Below are 20,918 nucleotides of genomic sequence, written 5' to 3'. Positions count from 1 at the left end.
TACCAATGTGTGGCAAATTGGGCCTGTGCGCATAGGTAGTACAGCCAAAAATCTGGTACACCCCAACCTCCCTTATGAATCGGTAGCGTTAATGTGTCTAGTTTTATGCGTGCTTTTTTACCTGCCCAAATTAGCTTCAAAATCATGGACGTGATGCGTTTGAACACCTCTCTAGGTGGTTGTATCGGAACGTTATTGAAAAGGTAAAGTAATTTAGGGAGTACTACCATTTTCACAATCGCCATCCTATCGGCCAGCGACAGTGGGAGTTGGATCCATCTTGTGATTTTATCTTCAAGTGTGTCAATCGCCCTACCATAATTGGTTCTGATAACCACCTCTGGGTCTCGGTGGAACCAAATACCTAAATATCGGACAGGGTCTGTCTGCCACTCCAGTGGGTATTCCGTCGTATGTTGTTGGGTGGAGTCGGTCAATGGAAATATGGAGGATTTATCCCAGTTGATGTGCAAGCCTGAGTACCCACCGAATCGGATGTATACTCTTAGTAGTGGGTCCAGATTAATAGCCGGGTCCCTGACATATAATAACATGTCGTCTGCATATAGGGATATATGTAGAGGCCTATTCGGGAACTGAAGTGCAAGGTGGTGATGTTTCTGTCTGACTATGCAGGCCAGAGGTTCGAGCGCGAGCGCAAATAGGAGAGGGGACAGGGGACAACCCTGTCGCGTCCCTCTCTCTATGACTATGGTTTCCGATACATAACCATTTATTTTGATTCTAGCCACTGGCCTGGTGTAAAGTAGTTGCACCCACTGGACGAAGACCTGAGGAAAACCCATTCTATGCAATATGGTTACAAGGTACGACCATTCAATCGAGTCGAATGCTTTAGCAGCGTCAAGCATGATTGCTGCTGCCTTGGTGGATGGTGTAAGATAATGTGCGGTGGCAAATAAAGTTCTGGTGTTGTGCGTGGTGTTTCTAGAGGGGATGAATCCCGATTGATCTGGGAGAACTAGTGTGGCCATTAGCGGTTGCAATCGGGTGGCAAGAACTTTAGCTAGTATTTTTGAGTCGACATTTAAGAGCGACAGAGGGCGATAGGAAGCGCAGGTCTCGGGATCCTTACCCGGTTTCAATAATGCTATAATCACCGCCTCACGTAGTGTGGCCGGAAGAATTTGGGCCTCTAGTGCCTCACCGAACATATCTACTAGATATGGAGACAGTAATTCGCTGAACGTTTTATAGAATTCACAAGTGAATCCGTCGGGTCCAGGTGCTTTCCCGTTCGGTAAAGTGGCTATCACTTCAGCAATCTCCTCCTTTGTCAGTGGTTGGGCCAAATATTGTCTCTGGTTATCCGACAACCAGCCAATAGCAATGTCATCAAGGTATCGTAGTGTATCGCGTTGTGTGGCAATGGGTCGTGATGTATAGAGGTCCTGATAGGTGCGTACAAAGCTCTGGAGTATGCCTGCCTGGTCGGTGTAAGTTTGCCCATCCTCTCCAACAGTTTTTGTAATGATGTTTCGTTTGTGCCCAGTGCATATTTTAGTAGCTAGCGCTCTACCTGGTCTGCCCCCTTCCCCGTATGCTCTGGCCACATGTCGTTTGTTTAGATATTTGATTTCGTCAGCGGTGAATTTTTGGTGTTCAGTGAGTGTATTTCTTATGTCGCTTAGTATGTTTTGTGTCGGAGTTATTTCGTATTGTCGTTCTAGAGCTCGGAGTGTAGATTCACAGCGGGCAATCTGTACTCTGATGTCTTTTAGTATACCAGCGGTTGTACCTATACAGACCCCTCGTATGGTCGCCTTAAATGCTTCCCATAAAAGTCCAGCGTCTTCCGTGGTGTCAACATTGAGACTGAAGTAATCTTTAATAGCCTTACCAATGGTATCTACGTACAGTGGGTCTGTAAGTGCGGCGGAATTGAAACGCCAACTGTATGGCGGCGGTATGTAATTTGGGATGAGTAATGACAGTTTGACAGGGTTGTGGTCAGACAGCGTCCTGGGCATATGAGTTACTTTGTGTGTCCATAGCGAAATGTCAGCTGTCCCCAACCAATAATCTATCCTAGACCAGCTAGCGTGATGTACCGATGTGTGCGTAGCTTCAGTAATTCCAGGATGTCGTACCCGCCAGACATCTTGTAGGTATAGATCCCGTATAATGTCTAGCAATTCCGTCCTAGCACGTGTGTGGTGTTCCATCGTGCCTTCCGATCTATCGAGGGCGTCATTTAGAGCAATGTTGAAATCTCCGCCCCACAGTATTGTTTGATCAATATCAGTGTTTAGATAGTGCCAAATTTCGCGGAAGAATTCCGGTGTATCCGTGTTTGGACCATATGTGTTTACTAGTGTGATTTGCCTACCCCGAATGTCACCCTGAACCATGACATATCTCCCACCGTCGTCTAGTTTTGTCGTGTTCACTTTAAAGTTCGTGCCTTTTTTAACCAATATAGAAACACCCCTAGCGTAGGACGAATATCTCGAACAGTGTATGGATTCCGCCCATCTGCGCCCCACGTGGGCGTGTGTGTGTGGAGATTCATGTGTTTCCTGAAACATGACTATGTCTGTATTCCATCTGTCTAGACAGGCGAATATACGACGAATTTTCTTTGGGTTTGTGTACCCTCTAATATTCCATGAGAGGACGTTCAGGGTTCTGGATTGAGATATGGGATTAGCCATGATAGGGGTCGTGTCTAAATGCATGTGTCCTCCGTGTCCCATCCAGGGGGAACTTCGCTGACTTGTAAGTGTAATGTGAGTGGTTTCCGTTTTTGCAGTGATGATAGTGGTACAACTGGCTATAGGCAATGCATCTCAAGCGGTCCGATCTATAAACAACTAGAACAACCCCCCCGCCCTCCCTCCGCCCCACAACAGCAGCCCAAACCTGCTGAGGCCATACCCGTAATGAACATCCCATTAATATGCGAACTGTGTTGGGGGTCACCCATGTGGGGGCCCGCCTGAACTGCACATCACCGTCCGAGATAACGGACGTGGACGGTTACATAAACTTATAAGGTCACAGTATACCTGCCATGATTGCTACAGCGATGCATAACAGCTACATTGCTACAAGAAGCCATCAAGAGTGCAGCAATATTTCCACACAGCCCTCCCGAAATGTGAATAGGAGTATAAACAGAACTATAACATAACTTACATGCATCTTCGTATATATCTAGTGTAACTACGTTCAGTATGCAGTATACATTTTACCACAGATTCTTGGAGCCGTGTAGTTTGTGTAGGTTGTATAGTTACAATAACGGATGGAGCAGCTCCATGCAGACTATATGATGCATCAACATTTAACCCTGTTTTACCTGGGCTATGCGACCGAGAAGCGGTGCAGTACAGGTTTTTGCTCTAGCACACTGCTGTAGGGTCGGAAACCATTAGTTTTTGGCACAACTGTATATCAGCAGCGGATGTCAACAGTTAGATCGATAGCGACTATAAAGCAGATGTTTGTAGGTCCAATGTCTACTCTGCTATGCAGATGAGTGTCATTGGGTCAGTTTATGTACAATTGCAACAAAGAATGCATTAGTCTCAAATGGTGCAGAAGAACAATATGTTACAGTGTTTAGTAAAGAGCTGTCAGTCTGACCGTGTCCCACTCTGTGTTCCAGATTTGTTATGTCGTATACACCAAACAGTTTGCATATTCCAACATACCTGGTGAAGGGAGTAGATCACGCAGTGACCGTTAATATTGCAGCGCAATTGAACCCCATCTGCCGATGCTATGCTTAGACCTGTTTTCTGGCACCTGCCAGGAGCCTGTGCCACCACCAACCTGCGGTTGTGTCCTGTCCAGCGGATCGGTCAGACGGTGCGCCATATCCTCTCTCCGCTATCAGTCCCCTTCTTGATCATGCTGTCGTCGCTGATCATTTTTCCGGTGGCTCGTAATTTTCTTTATGAAATCATTTGCTGCTTTGGGCGAGGTAAGCAGAGTGGACTTGCCTTCCCAGTTGACTTTCAGCCTCGCCGGGTAGAGCATGGCGTATTCCACCTGGAGTTCCCGTAGTTTTGATTTCGCTCCATTGAATTCCCTTCTGGCCTGCTGGACTGCTTGCGTGTAGTCGGGGTAGAATGCAAGTTTGTTGGATTGATATTGAAGATCTTTGTGCTCACGTGCCATACGTAGAATCGCATCTCTGTCGCGGTAGTTTAGTATGCGGGCAACTATTGGTCTTGGAGGTGTACCTGGAGGTGGGCGTGGTGCTAATGTTCTATGCGCCCTTTCCACAATGAAAACTTGGGACAGTTTGTCCTTGCCGAACAGGGAAAGGCACATTTCCTCCACATATGCCTCCATATTACCAATGTTCGTTGAATCAGGCACGCCCGCTACGCGTATGTTATTTCGGCGCGATCTCGCTTCCAAATCCTCGGACTTAGATTTAATGACGTCTAGAACCCTCTCAAATCCTGAACATTTAGAGGTGCTTGCACGCGATTCATCTTCTACTGCGGACAGTCTTGTCTCTGCTTCGTCCAGTCGCTCCCCATGTCGGTCAACTTTGGCCGCCATGTTGTCCAACCGTGTTGTTAGATGGTCCATTTTACCGTGCATATCCTGCAGGCTGTCTTGTATTGCTTTCAACATCACCTCCATGCTTTTGGGTGGTGTGCGCTCTGATTCAGTCTCTGTGTCCGAGTGGGGATGGGATCCTCTCACTGTTCGGCGTTGTTCAAAGTTGAGTTTGGGTTGTTGCTTGTCCGGTTTCCCCATCTCGCAAGGTATCTGCTCCTAACTATGCTGTGATGACAGTATATTCTGCTACTACAGGTTCGTAGAGCAGGCGCGTTTAGCAATGGCGTCCTGTCGGCGTGTAGGGTCGTGATCAATGTGGCAGACTCAGCATCTGTGGTGGTGTGGTGTAGTAGGGCCGGACGTAGCAGGGCTAGAGGACGTGAAGGTTATACACCCGGCAGTTATTGTCTCAAGAGAGCAGCATGCATGACCACGGATGATGACACACTGGCTAATTTTGGTGTATATCACGGTAAAAACTCAACGTTGTGGCGCTAAGCATTTATGCACCTCCCGGCGTGTAGTTCCCCAATTTCGTTCTTCGGTTATTACAGTGAAAGCCCCTATTTACCAGACGTGTGAAGATCGATGCACTCCATCGCCACGTGGTACATCAGCGTCCCCCGGTAAAGTTGAGTGGAGGCTGGTCGACACCATGCAGAGGCTCAGCAGCCACAGCGCTTGTCTTGTGTGCAGTCAATTTAGACCCATGCTGTCAGAGTTAAGATATGAATGTAACTGTCTCCGCTGCACAGAAAATCCGCTGTATAACACAAATAATTACTGAATACAGTGGGGACAGCCGTGGGGACTGTACTGACATCAGTCTGGCAGTTAAAAGCTGTATTGCGTGGTAAGATGGACGCCTCGGGCACACCAATCTGCACAGTTACAACTGCCACACCAGTGTGATCAGCATGGTCGTTTTTGCATATGTTGTGTAGATCGCACGCAAGGATATGCCTGTGGGGCTCATGGGTTTACACACCTCTCTGTGCGTGTGCGTTTTCTGCAGCCACAAACCGGCGCCTCGGGGAGCGATCAGACGCCAAAAACGTAGTACTCCAGGACGGGCGCCGCCATGCTGGGTGATACGTTTCGCGCCTTCAGCCTCATACAGCAATGGTGTTTCAAATCAGGGTAAGATCGCGTTGCCGCTGAGTCGCTGCGTGGCGGTAGTTATGGCAGTGTCCTCCCCCGCCGCAATGTGTTATATAGACCCCAGATACAGTATGCGAAGTCCGATTTGCGATATGCACCCAGAAAGCAGCAGGAGTTTAGTGACGAGTCTCCGCGCTTAATACAGTCAGTGTTTTCGCCGCAGTTGAACTCTCTAGACCTTTTATGGCCTCCTATGGTGCATTGTGTTGGTACAGTTAATCACGGGTCCGTGGCCGGGTTGTTACAGGGCTCCGTGGTGTGTGCTTCATGCGCCTCCGACGTCTACTGCTCCGACCGGTTACAGGTAGTCACCATTTTACCCGCATAGGTCGCGCACCTCAGCTACTTTTACCATCGTCCCAGCAGCTCGTAGATCGATGAAAATTACATCAGTGTGCGCCAATCATCCTCCGCTGTCTGGTGCTGCCGTTTGTCAGCAGGTTCCGTGACCCCATACGCGCTGTTTTAGCAGATAAACGGAACCGTCCGGCGGAGCTGTCTGACTAGCCAGCCATTCCGTAGTGCGCCCTCTAGCGCCCCCCTGATTATCTGTATAAATTAACTGAAACTCTGTCTGTCATTCATCAGCAGGTGCAGCAGGCCATCCCCGATGCTTCCAGGGGTCCAGGTCACGCCATCCAACCTGGAGATTTCGTGCTGATCCGAAATTTTCAGCGAACGAAAAGTCTGGAACCCAGGTGGACGGGCCCCTGGCAAGTGCTGCTCACCACCCGGACGGCTCTTCGTGTGGAGGGGAAACGGCACTGGCTGCACGCACACCACTGCAAGAAGGTCTCCTCGGCTTTGGCCACAACGGAAAGCATCGATAACCAAGAAGAGCTCCTGAACAAGGACCGACCGTCACTAGCCTGCTATCCTGATTCCGAAGCCCTTGAACTTGCAAAATTCTCTGATCCTACTGTGCCATCCAGAGAAGGGTATTTCCTGCGACGAAAGGAGGGAGCTTCGGCTAAGTAGACCACGGGCTAAGTTAAAATCTCAGAACGGTGACCTAAAACACCACCAAGGGTCACCCGGAGAGACGCTAAACGAAGTCTGTGGTTCTGCCCGCTACCGAGCACCTTGAAGATGATGGAAGCGCCAAATAAGAAGATGATGGAAGCGCCAAATAAGAAGATGATGGAAGCAACAGGAAATACCCACTACAGAAACCCGAAAGCAGACAGACTCCACAGCTCCAAGACAATTGCACTTTTTATCACGATCCTTTTCTGCTTTCTCCTCATGACCACGCTCTGGATTGTGGAAGAAAATACACCTGCTCACGAAACATTCCTGACCACTGCTCAGCCTACCACCATGAAGGAACATTATCTGATTTCGCTCTCCCCACAACTCAGAGAGAGACGAAAAGAGTTTTGGAATAACTCCTTTGTACAGTTGCTGCACCAGCACAATCTTGCCACCAACTCCACCAACTGTTGGATCTGTGGGTTGCTACCCCACGCCACTGGACACTCGATACCTTTCATCCCTTCACCCTTTTCAGTTCACGGCTCCTGCCTTGCTTGGCTGATCCTCCTGCAAGAAAGCTATAAAGACAATGCCACTTCCGGCAAAACCATGACGCACTTCTATCATGGGGTCTGGCGAAACCGGACAAAGACACACTTCTGCCCGCAGACCTCCAACGACTCAATCCACATGGACATCCCTGCTAAAGAACGAATTGAAATGCAGGTGTTCAACAATCCAACTAGACCCACCTTCTCTTACCTGCGGAAACGAACGGCTGCCACTCTGACTGTGGCCCTGTCAGTCATCAACGTCACAGGCCACATGTGCATAGAAGGGCTTGGGACACAGCTGGTAGGCCGCAGTGCCTGCCGTTTCACCAGAACTTTGGACTCCACCGACCCACCTTCCTTTGTATCCTCTCCAAATATGTACTTCGTTTGAGGCACAAAGGCTTACACCTGGCTCCCCAAAGGCTGGGGGGGCACTTATTTCATCTCCTTCATCCTTCCTCCGACTTATGTGGCTCCAGCGAATCACCACAGACAAAAACGAGCCAAGGACATTGAACAAGCCGACTCAACAGGAGCACAGTTCCTCGATGCTATGAAGGGACTTGTTCCACTCTGGGGCCCGATGGCAAACAGCTGTGCCATCCGACATCTGACTCAGGCAGTCGAGACAACAATGAACATCACAGCTGGTATCCTTGCTAACAACACTGCCGAGCTTCAAGCGGTCCGCTTGGTAGCACTCCAGAACCGCCTTGTGCTAGATGTGGTTCTTGCGGACCGTGGTGGAGCATGTCGCATTATTGGGTCCAGCTGCTATACATACATACCGGACAATTCACCATCAGTATATAAAGCCATCGAGCATCTCCACAGACTGTCTTCAGAAGTCCACCAGGAGCAGGAAGAATGGTCACTTGGTGGATGGTTCTGGAGCACGGTTAAGAACTGGGGCTGGAGACTATTTACCATTATCTTGATCCCTGTAGTGGCAATATGTGGTCTATGCTTAGGAATTCAATGCCTGCCACCTCTGTGTTCATTATGTACAAATTGTATTTGCCCCAAGACTGTGGACTTTGGAAACGAACGCATGGGAGCATTATATGATGCCGAGGTTAGGAATTTGATGAAGATTGACATTGAGTAGGCAAGTTGGCTAGATATGTTGAAAAGGGAGGACTGTTAAAAGATAGGCCGAAAACGTCAACATTATCGGCGCCATCTTGTCCCTTTTTGAGCCCATCCATGCGCGTAAGCGGCAGCCATTTTTAGTACCATGGCCTCTCTGCCCATCATCGATAGCCAGCGCGTCTCTCTCTCTCCTGACCTCGCAAACATCCCCCGCACGCTGACGGCCCCCGCTCTCACATGCCTTGGGTCATAAACCCCTCTACCACGCAGCTCTGCCTCGGAATCCCATCCTGTTCCCAGCACAACACCTCCCTCCATTCCTTTCATGATCCCGAATCCTTTGATAACACCCCTCTTTCCTTTGTGCCCGTTTGTCTCACTCGTTCCCAAGCCGCCACCTGGCCCTGCGGATACTGTCATTGCCCCCTTCCTCCTGTACAGTAGGAAACACCCCCCCCCCATCAAAAGATCCTTGAGCTGATCAAAGCCCCTACCCCATGAGATCCGATCAACCTCACACATTCCGTGAATTGGCGGAATGTCCAGCTGCGCGATAATCATCATCTGTTGTGACCGGGGTGGGGACTTCAACTGTAAATGTGTGTGGGAACGGGCCTGAAGCGGGGATTCCGAGGATGTCTTCCCATACATCAAAGGGTTAACAGCGATGTGTTTTATGCAATAAAGTAATAAACCCGTGTATAAGAGGCCAGGCCACAGAGATGCAGTTAGAGCACCTCGAGAAGATACCCTGTTGTCTGATTTGATGTGTTCTGCTCCGTCGGAATAAAACTTGTTTCCTGCCTTTCGGTCTCCAGCGCCTGCCTCTTTGTTTGGTAACTTGAATGGGTATATAGGCGGTTAACGCCGGGCAACTGCGGAAAAGGGTCTTCTGCCTGTACCTTTTTTCAACACTGGGGGTCCCAGACATAGAGCGTGATATTGTTCGCATAGAGTGACACTAGGATGTGTCTAGTTGGGTGTCTCAATGCACATTCCCGATGATGATGACAGAGGATGGCTGCTAAAGGTTCCATCGCAAGGGCAAAAAGGAGGGGAGTCAATGGGCAGCTTTGCCTGGTGCCGCCACAAGTTATTTTAAAAGTAGGGCAGTTCACTCCACTGATGAGCAGGCTTGCCACAGGCCTGTGATATAATAGCCGCACCCATGTGCTGAAATGCGGGGAAAGCCCATATGGCGCAAAACTGACATCAAGAAATCCTACTCCAGAGGTGCCCTCCTTATTACTGTGGGAAAGGAGGCAGACTCGTCAGTGGCCACACTAGGAAGAGGATGTTGGATGCCAGGGTCAGGGAATGTATCCAAGCCACTGTCATTCAGTAAATCTAAAAACACTTTTTCATTGTTGTAGAAGTTGCTAGAACCATCATCATAGTCTCTAAATTCGTGGTGGCATAGCAGAAGTGACTTAGAGGCAAATGTGAGGTCGGTGCAACATCTATGGGAGTTGTTCTGGGTTCATCTTGGAGTCTGAAAGGACTACTAGCTCCCACTCCAGTATTGGCCACATCGGTGCCAATCTTGAACCTTGGGGCTGCGGCATGGAAAGACGTGCTGTAGGAGGAACTGGTGCCGTGCCAGAAACAGCCTTGGAACGGGGTGGAGTGGCACAGTCAGCGTCGAGGGCAGACCCGGCGGCGGGAACCTGACAGGAGGCCACCTTGGATCTTTGGGGTGCAAAGTAGTACCAGAGGAATCCGGAAAGGTAATGAAAATGTGGTCCAACGCTATTTTGAATTATTAAATGTGTTGAGACGTTGCCCTGGAGACTGGGAATTTGGACAAAAGGGAGCTGTGTTTAGACTTCTTATGTTTTTGACGTTTCTTTGACTTACCTGAAGATCTTGACTTGGATGATGATTGGCTCCGAGATTGGCCCAGGAAGCAGGATGGCATTTAAGTCGCTGCCTTAAATTAGGACCGGGACTTCTTTGATCACCATTGATGCTCCGCGATGTAAAGGTTGGCTTTGTGGTCGTGGATGGATTTCGGGTTCAACTTGGCGCACGTACCGCATGATCCCGAGGCATGTTTGGAGCCCAGACACCAGAGACAGACTTTGTGGGGATCCATCACTGACATCTATTTATGGCAATCCTTACACAACTTGGATTCTGTGGTCTTATGAGGAGGCATGAGGATAATTTTGAACGGAAAAACTCTTGTCAAGTCTGATAGAGTCGAGCGAGCAAGCTCCGTATCCAGGGCTCCAGTCGGGGTACACGCAGGTACACGGCGTAACCCCACTCTTTTTACAGGGTGGATGCAGACCCCCCTGCCAAGACGGTGAGCCCCACAGAAATATGCTGAACTTGTCCCGGTGTAATTTTAATCACCAGGACACGTTCAGCAGTGCCTGCACATTGTGTGCTTTCAATTCCCGTGCAGGCAGCGAGGGAGTCTTTTTTTTAACTCCAGCTGGGACAAAGTTAAGGGGCCATCCGGCATCCTTTTGTTTGTATGTGCTCACTGGGGCCACCTCGAACCTTACATTTATTTAAATGTAAATGTCACAGAAGGAAATAAAGGCACACATATTGCCTTCTCTTCACAGGTACTTAAGAGAGGCATGCTTTTGCCTTTGTTCTGTCCCTGTATATAAATGAAGACACTGTAAGACTGTCAGACGGGTTAGTCTGTCCCAGTATTTGCACAAATAATTTAAATAGCTCTATTTTATTTCTTTTATAGCGTTACATCATGACATCATGAGGTAATTTGCATATTGTCTTACTTGGTCAGTTCCCCCACTTCTTTTTATAGGAATTGTGCCCTATCCGTATCCTCGCAGGAGGAAGCAGAAAGAAAGGAATTGACAACAGCGTGCAGAGGTGGCGCAGATATAGTGGACCCAACATCACATCCGGGGCTAAACAGAACCAACGTAAATCCGCACGACACTACGTACCTTTCGGCTCCAGTCTGGCGCCTGTGGAAATCCACAAAGTGAGGAATCTGTGGTTAGAATTCTCTATCAGAAATGTCCTCACTCAACCATTTGTGCACTCATTCATTCCTTCATCTATCCATCCTTGCACTGTTATTCGTCACACACTTGCACATTCCTTCACGCATCACTGCCATCCACGCAGGTGTCACTTTTTCATGATCCATTCATGTAGCCCGATGATTTGTTCTCACATGATTCACCCACCTACACTAAAAAGAAGCGTTACAATACAAATCAGTTCTCAGTATCAAACAGAATTTGTGATAGTCCTACTGCTTGAGCAGGGCAAGAGTTGGGGTACCACATGGGTGGACGGCATCCCCCCACATATTTTACCGGGTGGACACCGTCCACCCTGCTCAAAAGCTGGGCTTTCTGTGATGGCCTCACTTGCCCACAAGGTGGCTCCCAACGACAGGGCTGGCTACCACGTAGTTTCAATACTATGGCTATGGGACTTTAATCCTGGTAAGATTATCCTCGCTCCCAATACAGGGCTCGCAGCTGGGGGGGCTGATAAAAATTTCGGGCGGGGGGGGCTAATTCCTCCGGCCACAGGCAGAGTGGAGCTGCAGGGGCTCTAAAAAGGTGTGAATAAAAAACACAAAGCCTTGTTACCAAGTGAATGGTCTTTTAAAGACCTGTGATGTACTCTGGACTCTGGGCGGCTGGCAGCTCAAAAACTGTCTGCCCGGGAAGATGTCTCCGGCCACAGGCAGAGTGGAGCTGCAGGGCTCTAAGAAGGTGTGAATAAAAAACACAAAGCCTTGTTACCAAGTGAATGGTCTTTTAAAGACCTGTGAAGTACTCTGGACTCTGGGCGGCTGGCAGCTCAAAAACTGTCTGCCCGGGAAGATGTCTCAGCCCCAGCTGACACACTCGAAGGGGGGGCGCGGGGGGCTGAAGACTGTTTTGTCCAAAGGGCGTTGCGCGCCTGGTGGGCACTGAGGAAGAACATGTGGGTAATGTGTGCAACTCAATGAAACAGTGGAAGGTGACACTGGGCTTCTCAGATTTAGCTTCATCAAAAGCACGGACATATATACTAGCAGAAGGGGTCATCATGTTATCACTGAGTGGAACTGGGAAACAAAATACTGCACAGCACGGGGGGGTTCCCTCCCACTCTTGATGACTGCAGAATAAATTCATGCTGTGTACGTTCCTATTTAGTGGGATTAGAATGGTGTCCTGGTTTTTCTAACACATGGGTTTTTATGACACCTTTTGTACCTTTTATGAATGCACAGGATTTCCTCTTTAGTTAAGGCTTAGCGTGGATAGTAGAGTACTACTTGCCGAAAGCGTTTCATCACCTCGTCAGGGGTAGTAAGCGCTATATAAAGGCAATTATAATATTTATCTATTTGTTTTACGTTGTTTTTCTGTGATGTCACTTTTCCGGCTGGTGTCAGAACGCTTTACATGTGACATTAACTGCTTCTACACAAGAAGCTTACAGCAGCAACGGCGTTCGAAACACCTCCGTAAAACTTGACAGTTTCGCTGTAGAATGAACAATAAAGAGGCACATTGTTTTTTATTGTCCGGATTTGTTTCATGTTTAAGTTTTTTCAGTGCAGTCGTTTTTGGCAGCAGCACCCACCTCTAAAAATTGTCCTAGCACCATTGTGGGGATCATGTGTACGCACCGAACCAGCGTCATATCACCGCGCACTGCTATAGGTCAGACTAGTTCATGTGTGGGAGCTTTCCAACATCACAACCAGCTCACGTTTGCTCTGGAACAATTGAGCAGCCTAAAAGAGAAAACTGCCAACTGAGGTGTAACAAAGTTGTGTAACACTTAGAAAGTGTTGTGACAGCTTTCTGACTTTATGTGACATAGTGGCAAGCACATGACTAGCACAGCTACATTGATTTATTAATAATACTGGGATACTTTGTTCCCCTTTTAGTTTTCTTAGATGCTAACTGGCTGTCAGATGCACCTGCATCATTTAGACAATGTGATCTGACCTCGTCTTGGATTTATCCTCATGTTTAGTGGTTGGGGGTGTTAGCAAGTGTCGCCTATTCCAAAGAAGCATTCAACTGAAATGTCATGTTCTCTGCATTTGGAATTAATGAAAGCACTAGTGCTTGTGCAGATGTGGCTTGATGTTCACAAAAGGAGCAAGCAAGAAGAGGGCAAGCAGCGATGAGGGGACAACTCAAGCAGGAAAGCCAGAGGAGGTACAGGTCTAATTAGCTCATGTGTGGGAGCTTTCCAACATCACAACCAGCTCATGTTGGCTCTGGAACAATTCAGCAGCCTAAAAGAACAAACTGCCAACTGAGGTAACCGTATAACAAAGTTGCTTAACATTTAGATAATGTTGTCACCCCTTTCACACGTTATGCAGACATAGTGCTGAGCACATGACTAGCACAGCTGCATTGCTTTTTTAATATTACTGGGCTACTTTGTTCCCTTATAGTTTTCTTAGATGCTTACTTTCTGCCGATCTGCAAGATGGCCGCAGCTTGAGTGGGCTCTGACTGCCGAGTACATCATCAGCCATAATCCAGCCACTGCTGGAGGTGCCACCCGCCCAAGTATAACAGACCGGGGAACGAGTTGGGGTACCACACGGGTGGATGGCGTTACCACACTTATTTTAACGAGCACCCACAAAACTTGGCAGCAATTTGCTTTTGTTCATGGTGCCATGTTTTATTATGCCTCGCTTGTACACCAAATGTCATCCACATTTGGGCTGTTGATTCCTCTATACAGGAACCTTAAGTCACAGGCTTAAGTACTGAGCAGCTTCAATTGTTAAATCTTGCAATACGTGCAAATGATAGATCTGCTGCACATGTGATGTCCCTTCCTGTCACACCATCGAACTTGGAGAGGAGACCCCCCCACCCCCTCCACCACTTCTTTTTTCACCGCCTAACTTGGAGAGTACCCCCACTTCTTTTTTTTAGGACTTGTCCCCTGAGCTTGAGCCAGTTATTAGTCTTTTCTCTTTGCCTATGGGAAAGTACAGTCCCTAGTCTTTTTCCGCTGAGGGCAAGGGTTGACATTATATTCGGTATTAACATATGGCCAAAATGGAGACTGAACTGACCCGTGATAGTTTCTTGCTACCCCAGTCGCTCCCTTTCTCGTCTGTGTACTCGTCATCTGCCAGCGGCTGTTCTAGAGCGAGCGGATCCGCTGGGCAGGTAGGCGACGGCATGTTTCAGCAGGAAAGCTGCCTGTGGTCCTGTCTGGCCTGGCGTCCACAGTTTCCATGGAAACACATGTGGCTACATCCCTGCACAGACACAATGAAAATGACGACATTCGCCTTTTCACAAATGTAATTCGATATAATTGACCCTTCCCTGTAATTTGGCGCGTTCGTGGCAGTTGACAAACCACCAATGATAATTTAATAATAACTTTAAAATATATTTTTTATGTTGCTTATGTTGAACTGTAAGTGAAATATTAAACATTTGATTTCGTTGAATGTATCTTTGGGGTCCTGATCAGATTTAAACCACGATTTACTCAACGGTTTCATTGTCCACTTGGTGATAAACTTACTTTGCTGAGATGGCCGCTGCGTTCACGAAGGAAGGCACCGGCGCATAAATTGGAAGTCCCTTTTCAGTTTCACTTAAGGTGGGCGGTATTCTCTTTCCCAAAGAGGCGCTCTCCTGACTACTTTGTGTAAATTGAGTTTGTTCCATTGAAACGTTGACCTCAGAACGTTTGTCTGTTTTTTCGCAACGTTAATATACGGAAGTTATACACTCGGGGATCACCTGCCTTGGGATGCATTTGATATCGCACACCGAATGGACGTCCGGGAAATGGGGCTTTTCTGAACCCTAGAGGTGGGCGAGCCACTGTGGGCTTGGACTAGATGCCTGGCCCTGGAAGCTCAAAGTCTGTTGGAGCCCCGAGTCAAAAAGGAGCTGAGCCTTCAAGTGGCTTCGGCCTGCCCTCAGTCGATAATTAACAATATAGACAAATTGCACAATGTGACATCTCAGTGCGATCCCATGGAACTTGTGATCATTCTCACCTAATTTGACCGAATTGTGTGCTTCTAGGGAATTATTTTACGTTTGTGTGCTTCCTTTTGCTTCCTCTTCACATTTGACTACACCTTGAACTACCATCAGTGCAGGATGTGCGCAGTACAACATCTTCTCTTGTAGTTGATTTAATAGAGTGACATGTTGCTCTATCTTTATCTGAGCAGGCACTCAGTACCTGCACTTCTTTAATTTGAGAGAGGAGCACATTCCTTTTAATAGGAGTACCAGCACTCTCAGCAGAGACCCGATACATACACTGAAGTTTTGGGTACCAGCATTTCAAAATTCCCATGTCAAGCAGTGCAGTGCAGTGATATAAACTATTGTACTAAAGTGAAAAGCTCTTACATTATGCTGTTGTGTTATGTAGATTTGTAGAATCCACCATCACCCGGTAGGGTATCCTGTCGCAGAGCAGTTGCGCGTCTAGCCAAACTCAGGGTCTAGTTAGACTACTCAACAAGCATTGGCATAGTTAATAGGTCTCGCTTTTGGGACCTTATAAGTGTTTAGCCATGCAACAGTTTATGTTGTTGCACCAAGGATATTATGCTGCATAACTAAATACTTATAAGTCCCAAAAGCGAGACCTATTGGCTATGCAAATGCTTGTCTGAATAAGGTGGGAATCGTGGTGGGCAGCTATTGTATGTGGAGATTATGTAAATCAATGTACCTAATCTATTGACAGACTGGGCCAAATTCAGATTTTTTTTGTTTTAAATGGACTGCCATTTTACGAATTTGCATGGGTACAGATCCACAAACAATTCCAAATGCATGTCTGCCTTTTAGGGTTTTCTGTGATTTCCAACATTGTGGAGACATTTCTGCGCCATGATTGTAAGTGTACATATATGCCCAGGGGGAAATTTCTACACGTGTGTGCTAGCACTTTTTTTTTTATAAATGCCCCTGCTGCCCCGAGTGCTAGGATTTTTAAGTTCCTTTTCATCCCTGGCTGGAATATTATTTACTTCCACCATTCACAGGAGTAAATCTTAGACCATTTTCACAATAATAATGGGACTGAAATCTGTTTGTGACTACCCACCAACTCAGCATTTTGTGGGTGTGCACTTTACACCCTTAGTGGAGGATTTACTAATTTCTCATAACTGTTTATTTACCATTAAGGGGTGGGTCATCATCATGTTTTGTGTGCACTCTTCTAATCTAATCCAACACCTGTTGTACGTCACTTGGTGGCTGCTGATTGTCTGATGGTGCCAGAAGCAAAGACTGAAAGAATTAATGAACTATCTCTCGTTGTGGCTTCTGCTTCTCTGATGGTGTCAGAAGCAAAGACCGAATGAATTAATGAACCATCACTTTTAGTGGCTGTTGCTTATTTGAGCGGCTGCTGCTTTCGATTGTGTGAGAAGCAAAGACTGATTGTATTAATGAAGGCACCTGTAATGCACTGCAGCACAGACTGATCAGCTTCTGGGCGCTTTCACGTCGAGGAGGCGGCAGGTTATTAAGGTGCATTTTCATTGTCCTTCTGAAGCCAGTTAACTGGCTTGGTGCAGAGACCGTGTATGCGGCACATGACACTATCAGGGATCCCTGCCTGCGAGGTGTATCTTGGAGCATCGACTAGACCTCATCTGGCACAAGGAATGTTTGTAGAAAGATTGTTACACAACAAATATAAACAATGGCAACGAGGTGTTGAGTCATGGATGAGCGGTACTACAACCTGAGCGAGGATCAGAAGGCGGTGGAGGCGAAGTACTCACCGTGGCGAAGAAACACAAGTGTGAGACTGTCATTGTTGTGGGGGAGACAAGCTTATGGAGGAAACAGATATCCTTTAGGAAGGCGTGAAGTGGTTTCAGTCCAGTTGGGAAATGAGTGGAGGATCTGAGCGACCAGTTGCGGGACGGCAAAAGTGAAAGCAGGGGTGGGCGCACGCGCAACTGCAAGCACGCAAGTGGTGCAGCGAAAGTAATTGCGCTCCAGATGGCACCTCGGGCACTGAAAGCTGGCGGCTGCGCGCGTGTACGCAAGCGCTAGGCCAGCCAGAGCAGCTTGTGGTAGCACTTTTTAAAGCTCCTACTAAATATCTCCGAGCAGCGCATGCGCTGGTGAGACCTAACAAGCAACATCTTAAGATTTTTGTGGAATTCAAAAAGGGAGGAGGAGGCTCCTATGTGTAGCAGCAGGTTGTTCTATGCTTTAGGACAGAGGTCTTCAAACTTTTTTTGCTCTGAGCCCCCCTTGAGCAAAATGTTTTGAGGTCGGGCCCCCCTCCAAAACTTTATGTATAGATTGGGGGAGCGAGAGGGACATGGCTATGTTCAGTGGGCAGGCACCCTTCCCCCCGCAAAAAATCAGTCACGGAGCTAAATAAACCATATTTACAATATTATAATAGGTACTGGTACTCTAACAAAACAATGGCACTCCTAGGTACCATTCAGAAAAAAAATCAAATACTCAAAGACCTAATAAGCCCCCACATGCAATTAATGCTGTCCACAATGAGTCACGAATATATCCACCACATGTTTTTGAGAATATTTATCAATTTCCTTAGTGCACCATAACACCCATGAAACACTCGATTCACTGAATATAATAAAAAATGAGCAAAGTGTCCTCACTGAAACAGAACCACAAGGAAAAGAAAAGATCCTTTGACGCCTGCAACATTAACAAGCAAACTAACAACATGGGGACATTGAAACTAACAAAGTGGGGCCATTAAAAGGCCAGTAGACTACTTAAGATAATTTCTTGTACTTGTACCTTATGAGAAACACACATGTACAGGAGTATGTTGCATGGAAATCTATGCATTTTCTCCACATTCGCTCATTTATTCCCCTGTTGCTCTCCTAAGGTACATCTGACATACCTACCAACCATCTACCATTTTTGATTTCCAGAACTGTTGTAGAAGGAAAGAAGTCTGAGGCAAGGTAAGTTCAACGTCTTTATTCTGTCATCCACTCTCCGCAACTGACAGGCTGTCCAACATTCCACAGTGAACTCTGGAGGAACGTTCCAAGAGGGAGGAGGGGCTGGGGAGAAGGGAAGGAACCAACAGGAAGAGAAGAGAAGCAACAACAGAGAGGAAGGTACCTGGTAAACTGGAGGAAAAGTACAACACATCTCCCTACGGAGGGGAAGGGGAAAGCAAAGGGAGCAGCTGAAAAGAAAGGTTTGAGTGAGAGGGCAAAAAGATACTGAAAAGAGCAATAGTATAAACATAAGAGTAACAGTGAGCCCCCTAAGATAAGGGATACTGTAAGGATAATTAGCATAAACATTTCAGTAACAGGGGAACCCCAAGGCCAAGAAGGCGGAGGGCATCCAGCTGTAAAGGAAGGAATTGACGACATGGTAACATTATGATGAGGCCGTTTTGAGAGAGGCTTTATGCATGGCAAATCAGGGAGAATGGAATTGGCAATAGGATCTCTTCCCCTGATGGAAGAAAAAGGGGTAACACCCGTTATCAAGTCGGAAGAGGTGTGATATGCCCAAATGCTCTCAACATTTTATCTACATCCATGCTGTTGGTACAAGCTAGATGAGTGATATTTTTGATCCAGAGCATTGACTTCCGAATGGGGTCATTGTCTCTTTGACAATATACAGAAAATTCCTCATGCTTGATGCCCAGCTCATCAAGGAATGACATCATTTCCCTAGATGAAAATTTGATATCCTTGTTAGGGACCATGCAAGCTGGCACACCTTCACATGCAAACGAGTCTCTTAAGAAGTCGATGAGGGCTTTTGTTGAGACACTTGAGACAAGCTTGTATTTGATCCAGTGAGATGTGTAGTCCATGAGAACAATCAAACATCTCTTTGGGACTTCTGAATGTCCCGGAGGACAGATTATCTCTTATGCCAACTTAGTCCAAGGAGTTTTATGTACTGCTGTGGGATTATCAGACTGGTTACAAATATTCACTGCAGGCCTACTCTTCACAACATCAGATCCTAATACAGCATGAACCATCTCTGGCACACTCCTTGCTACAGGGGTTTTGGCACTTTGTTTACAAATGGTGTTCACTCCCATGGGAGGTACGTCACAAGCATTGCTGTTTACACTTTGGCCTATTCCAGTGAACAACTCAGAACAGTTGTTTACATCCTTGCTGGTTTCCTCCACCCCCTCAGCTACGAGAACTTGATCTTTGTTGTTGGGGTAGAGTACGATCCCCAGCTCTTTTTGATGATGCCAACTCAACAAATTAGACCCTTTGCTTACCATGTACACTTTGCCCCACGGAGTTCTTCCTTTGAATTTAATACACACTGTCATCATTCCTATTAACCCCTTCGCTGCGGCGGGAATTCCGCCGCAGCGCTAAGGGGGCGGGGGGGTCGAGAGGCGCTCGCATGCTCGTGACGGAGCCACTCCGTCACGAGCCGCGGTTGAGCTGTGCTCGTGACGGAGCGGTTCCGTCACGAACGCGCCTGCTCAATGGAATGCTCAGCGCAGGCGCGAAATTCGCACCGAGCGGGCCATGACGGAACCGCTCCGTCATGAGCACAGCTCAACCGAGGCTCATGACGGAGCGGCTCCGTCATGAGCATAGAACGAGTTAAAGGAATGTTCTCATCAGCATACCCTACAGCTGAAATGTCAGGTTCCAGCATTTCTAGATTGGAGGCATCAAAAATATAATTTATGACATCAACATTGAATAAGGTAACCGGGGCACACGAGTCGGCGAACACATCTATGGGCTTACCATTCACCAAGATGGCACATTTCGGATATTCAATTGGCCAGTAGTCTCTGAATTTCCCATGAGAACTTAGGGAAGCTTGACAGTCCCTAGCTTTTACTTGGAAAACATACTTAGGGGTCAAGTCCCCATCACTGTGCACAACTTTCACTTGGTAGTTTTCACTGTTGTTGCACACTCTACCCAGGTACCCCTTCTTGTTACATATCACACGAGGTGGCCGAGTGGTTAAGGCAATGGATTGCTGATCCATTATGCTTTGCACGCGTGGGTTTGGATCCCATCCTCGTCGCCAGTGTTGTAGAAGGAAAGAAGTCTGAGGCAAGGTAAGTTCAACATCTTTATTCTGTCATCCACTCTCCGTAACTGACAGGCTGTCCAACATTCCACAGTGAACTCTGGAGGAACGTTCCAAGAGGGAGGAGGGGCCAAGGAGAAGGGAAGGAACCAACAGGAAGAGAAAAGAAGCAACAACAGAGGGGAAGGTACTGGGTAAACGGGAGGAAGATTACAACAAACCTCTTGCAATTTTCTGTTTGCCTTTTCCATCCATAGCATATTCAATTCATCTTACTATTGTACCTCACACCTCTTTTTCCACCTAAACCTCTGTCCACCTTCCTCCTCTTCCTGTCTTCATAGCCCTCCACACCCCAATGCCTAAACTAATTCTAATAATATAGAATCACATTTACTTTTTTCCTTAAACAATCACTCCACTACAGACCCAAAAAGTAAATACGAAACATTAACATTTATGAAGCCAATAGCTTTAACTTTTACAAATGCCAGACCTTCACTGTGAAAACACAAAACACTTACTTACATCGGTTCTCATGTGTATGAAATGCGAACTATAA

General features: G+C 47.2%; 1 protein-coding gene across 1 annotated transcript in view; it reads right to left on the bottom strand.

Moving 5' to 3' along the window:
* The window catches only part of WDR88 (WD repeat domain 88), a 305,494-nt gene extending 290,979 nt beyond the window's left edge, over window positions 1-14,515 (bottom strand). The window contains exon 1 of the mRNA XM_086946455.1: window positions 14,377-14,515. Coding sequence (XP_086802581.1) covers window positions 14,377-14,487 — 111 coding nt within the window. The 5' untranslated portion in view covers window positions 14,488-14,515. The remainder of the gene's footprint in view (window positions 1-14,376) is intronic.
* Window positions 14,516-20,918: the final 6,403 nt, after the last annotated feature.

This window comes from Lissotriton vulgaris, chromosome 12, assembly GCF_964263255.1.
Source record: "Lissotriton vulgaris chromosome 12, aLisVul1.2, whole genome shotgun sequence".
NCBI lineage: Eukaryota > Metazoa > Chordata > Amphibia > Caudata > Salamandridae > Lissotriton > Lissotriton vulgaris.
The sequence above is the reverse complement of the archived record's forward strand: the minus strand, read 5'-3'. Positions and strand labels throughout refer to the sequence as shown.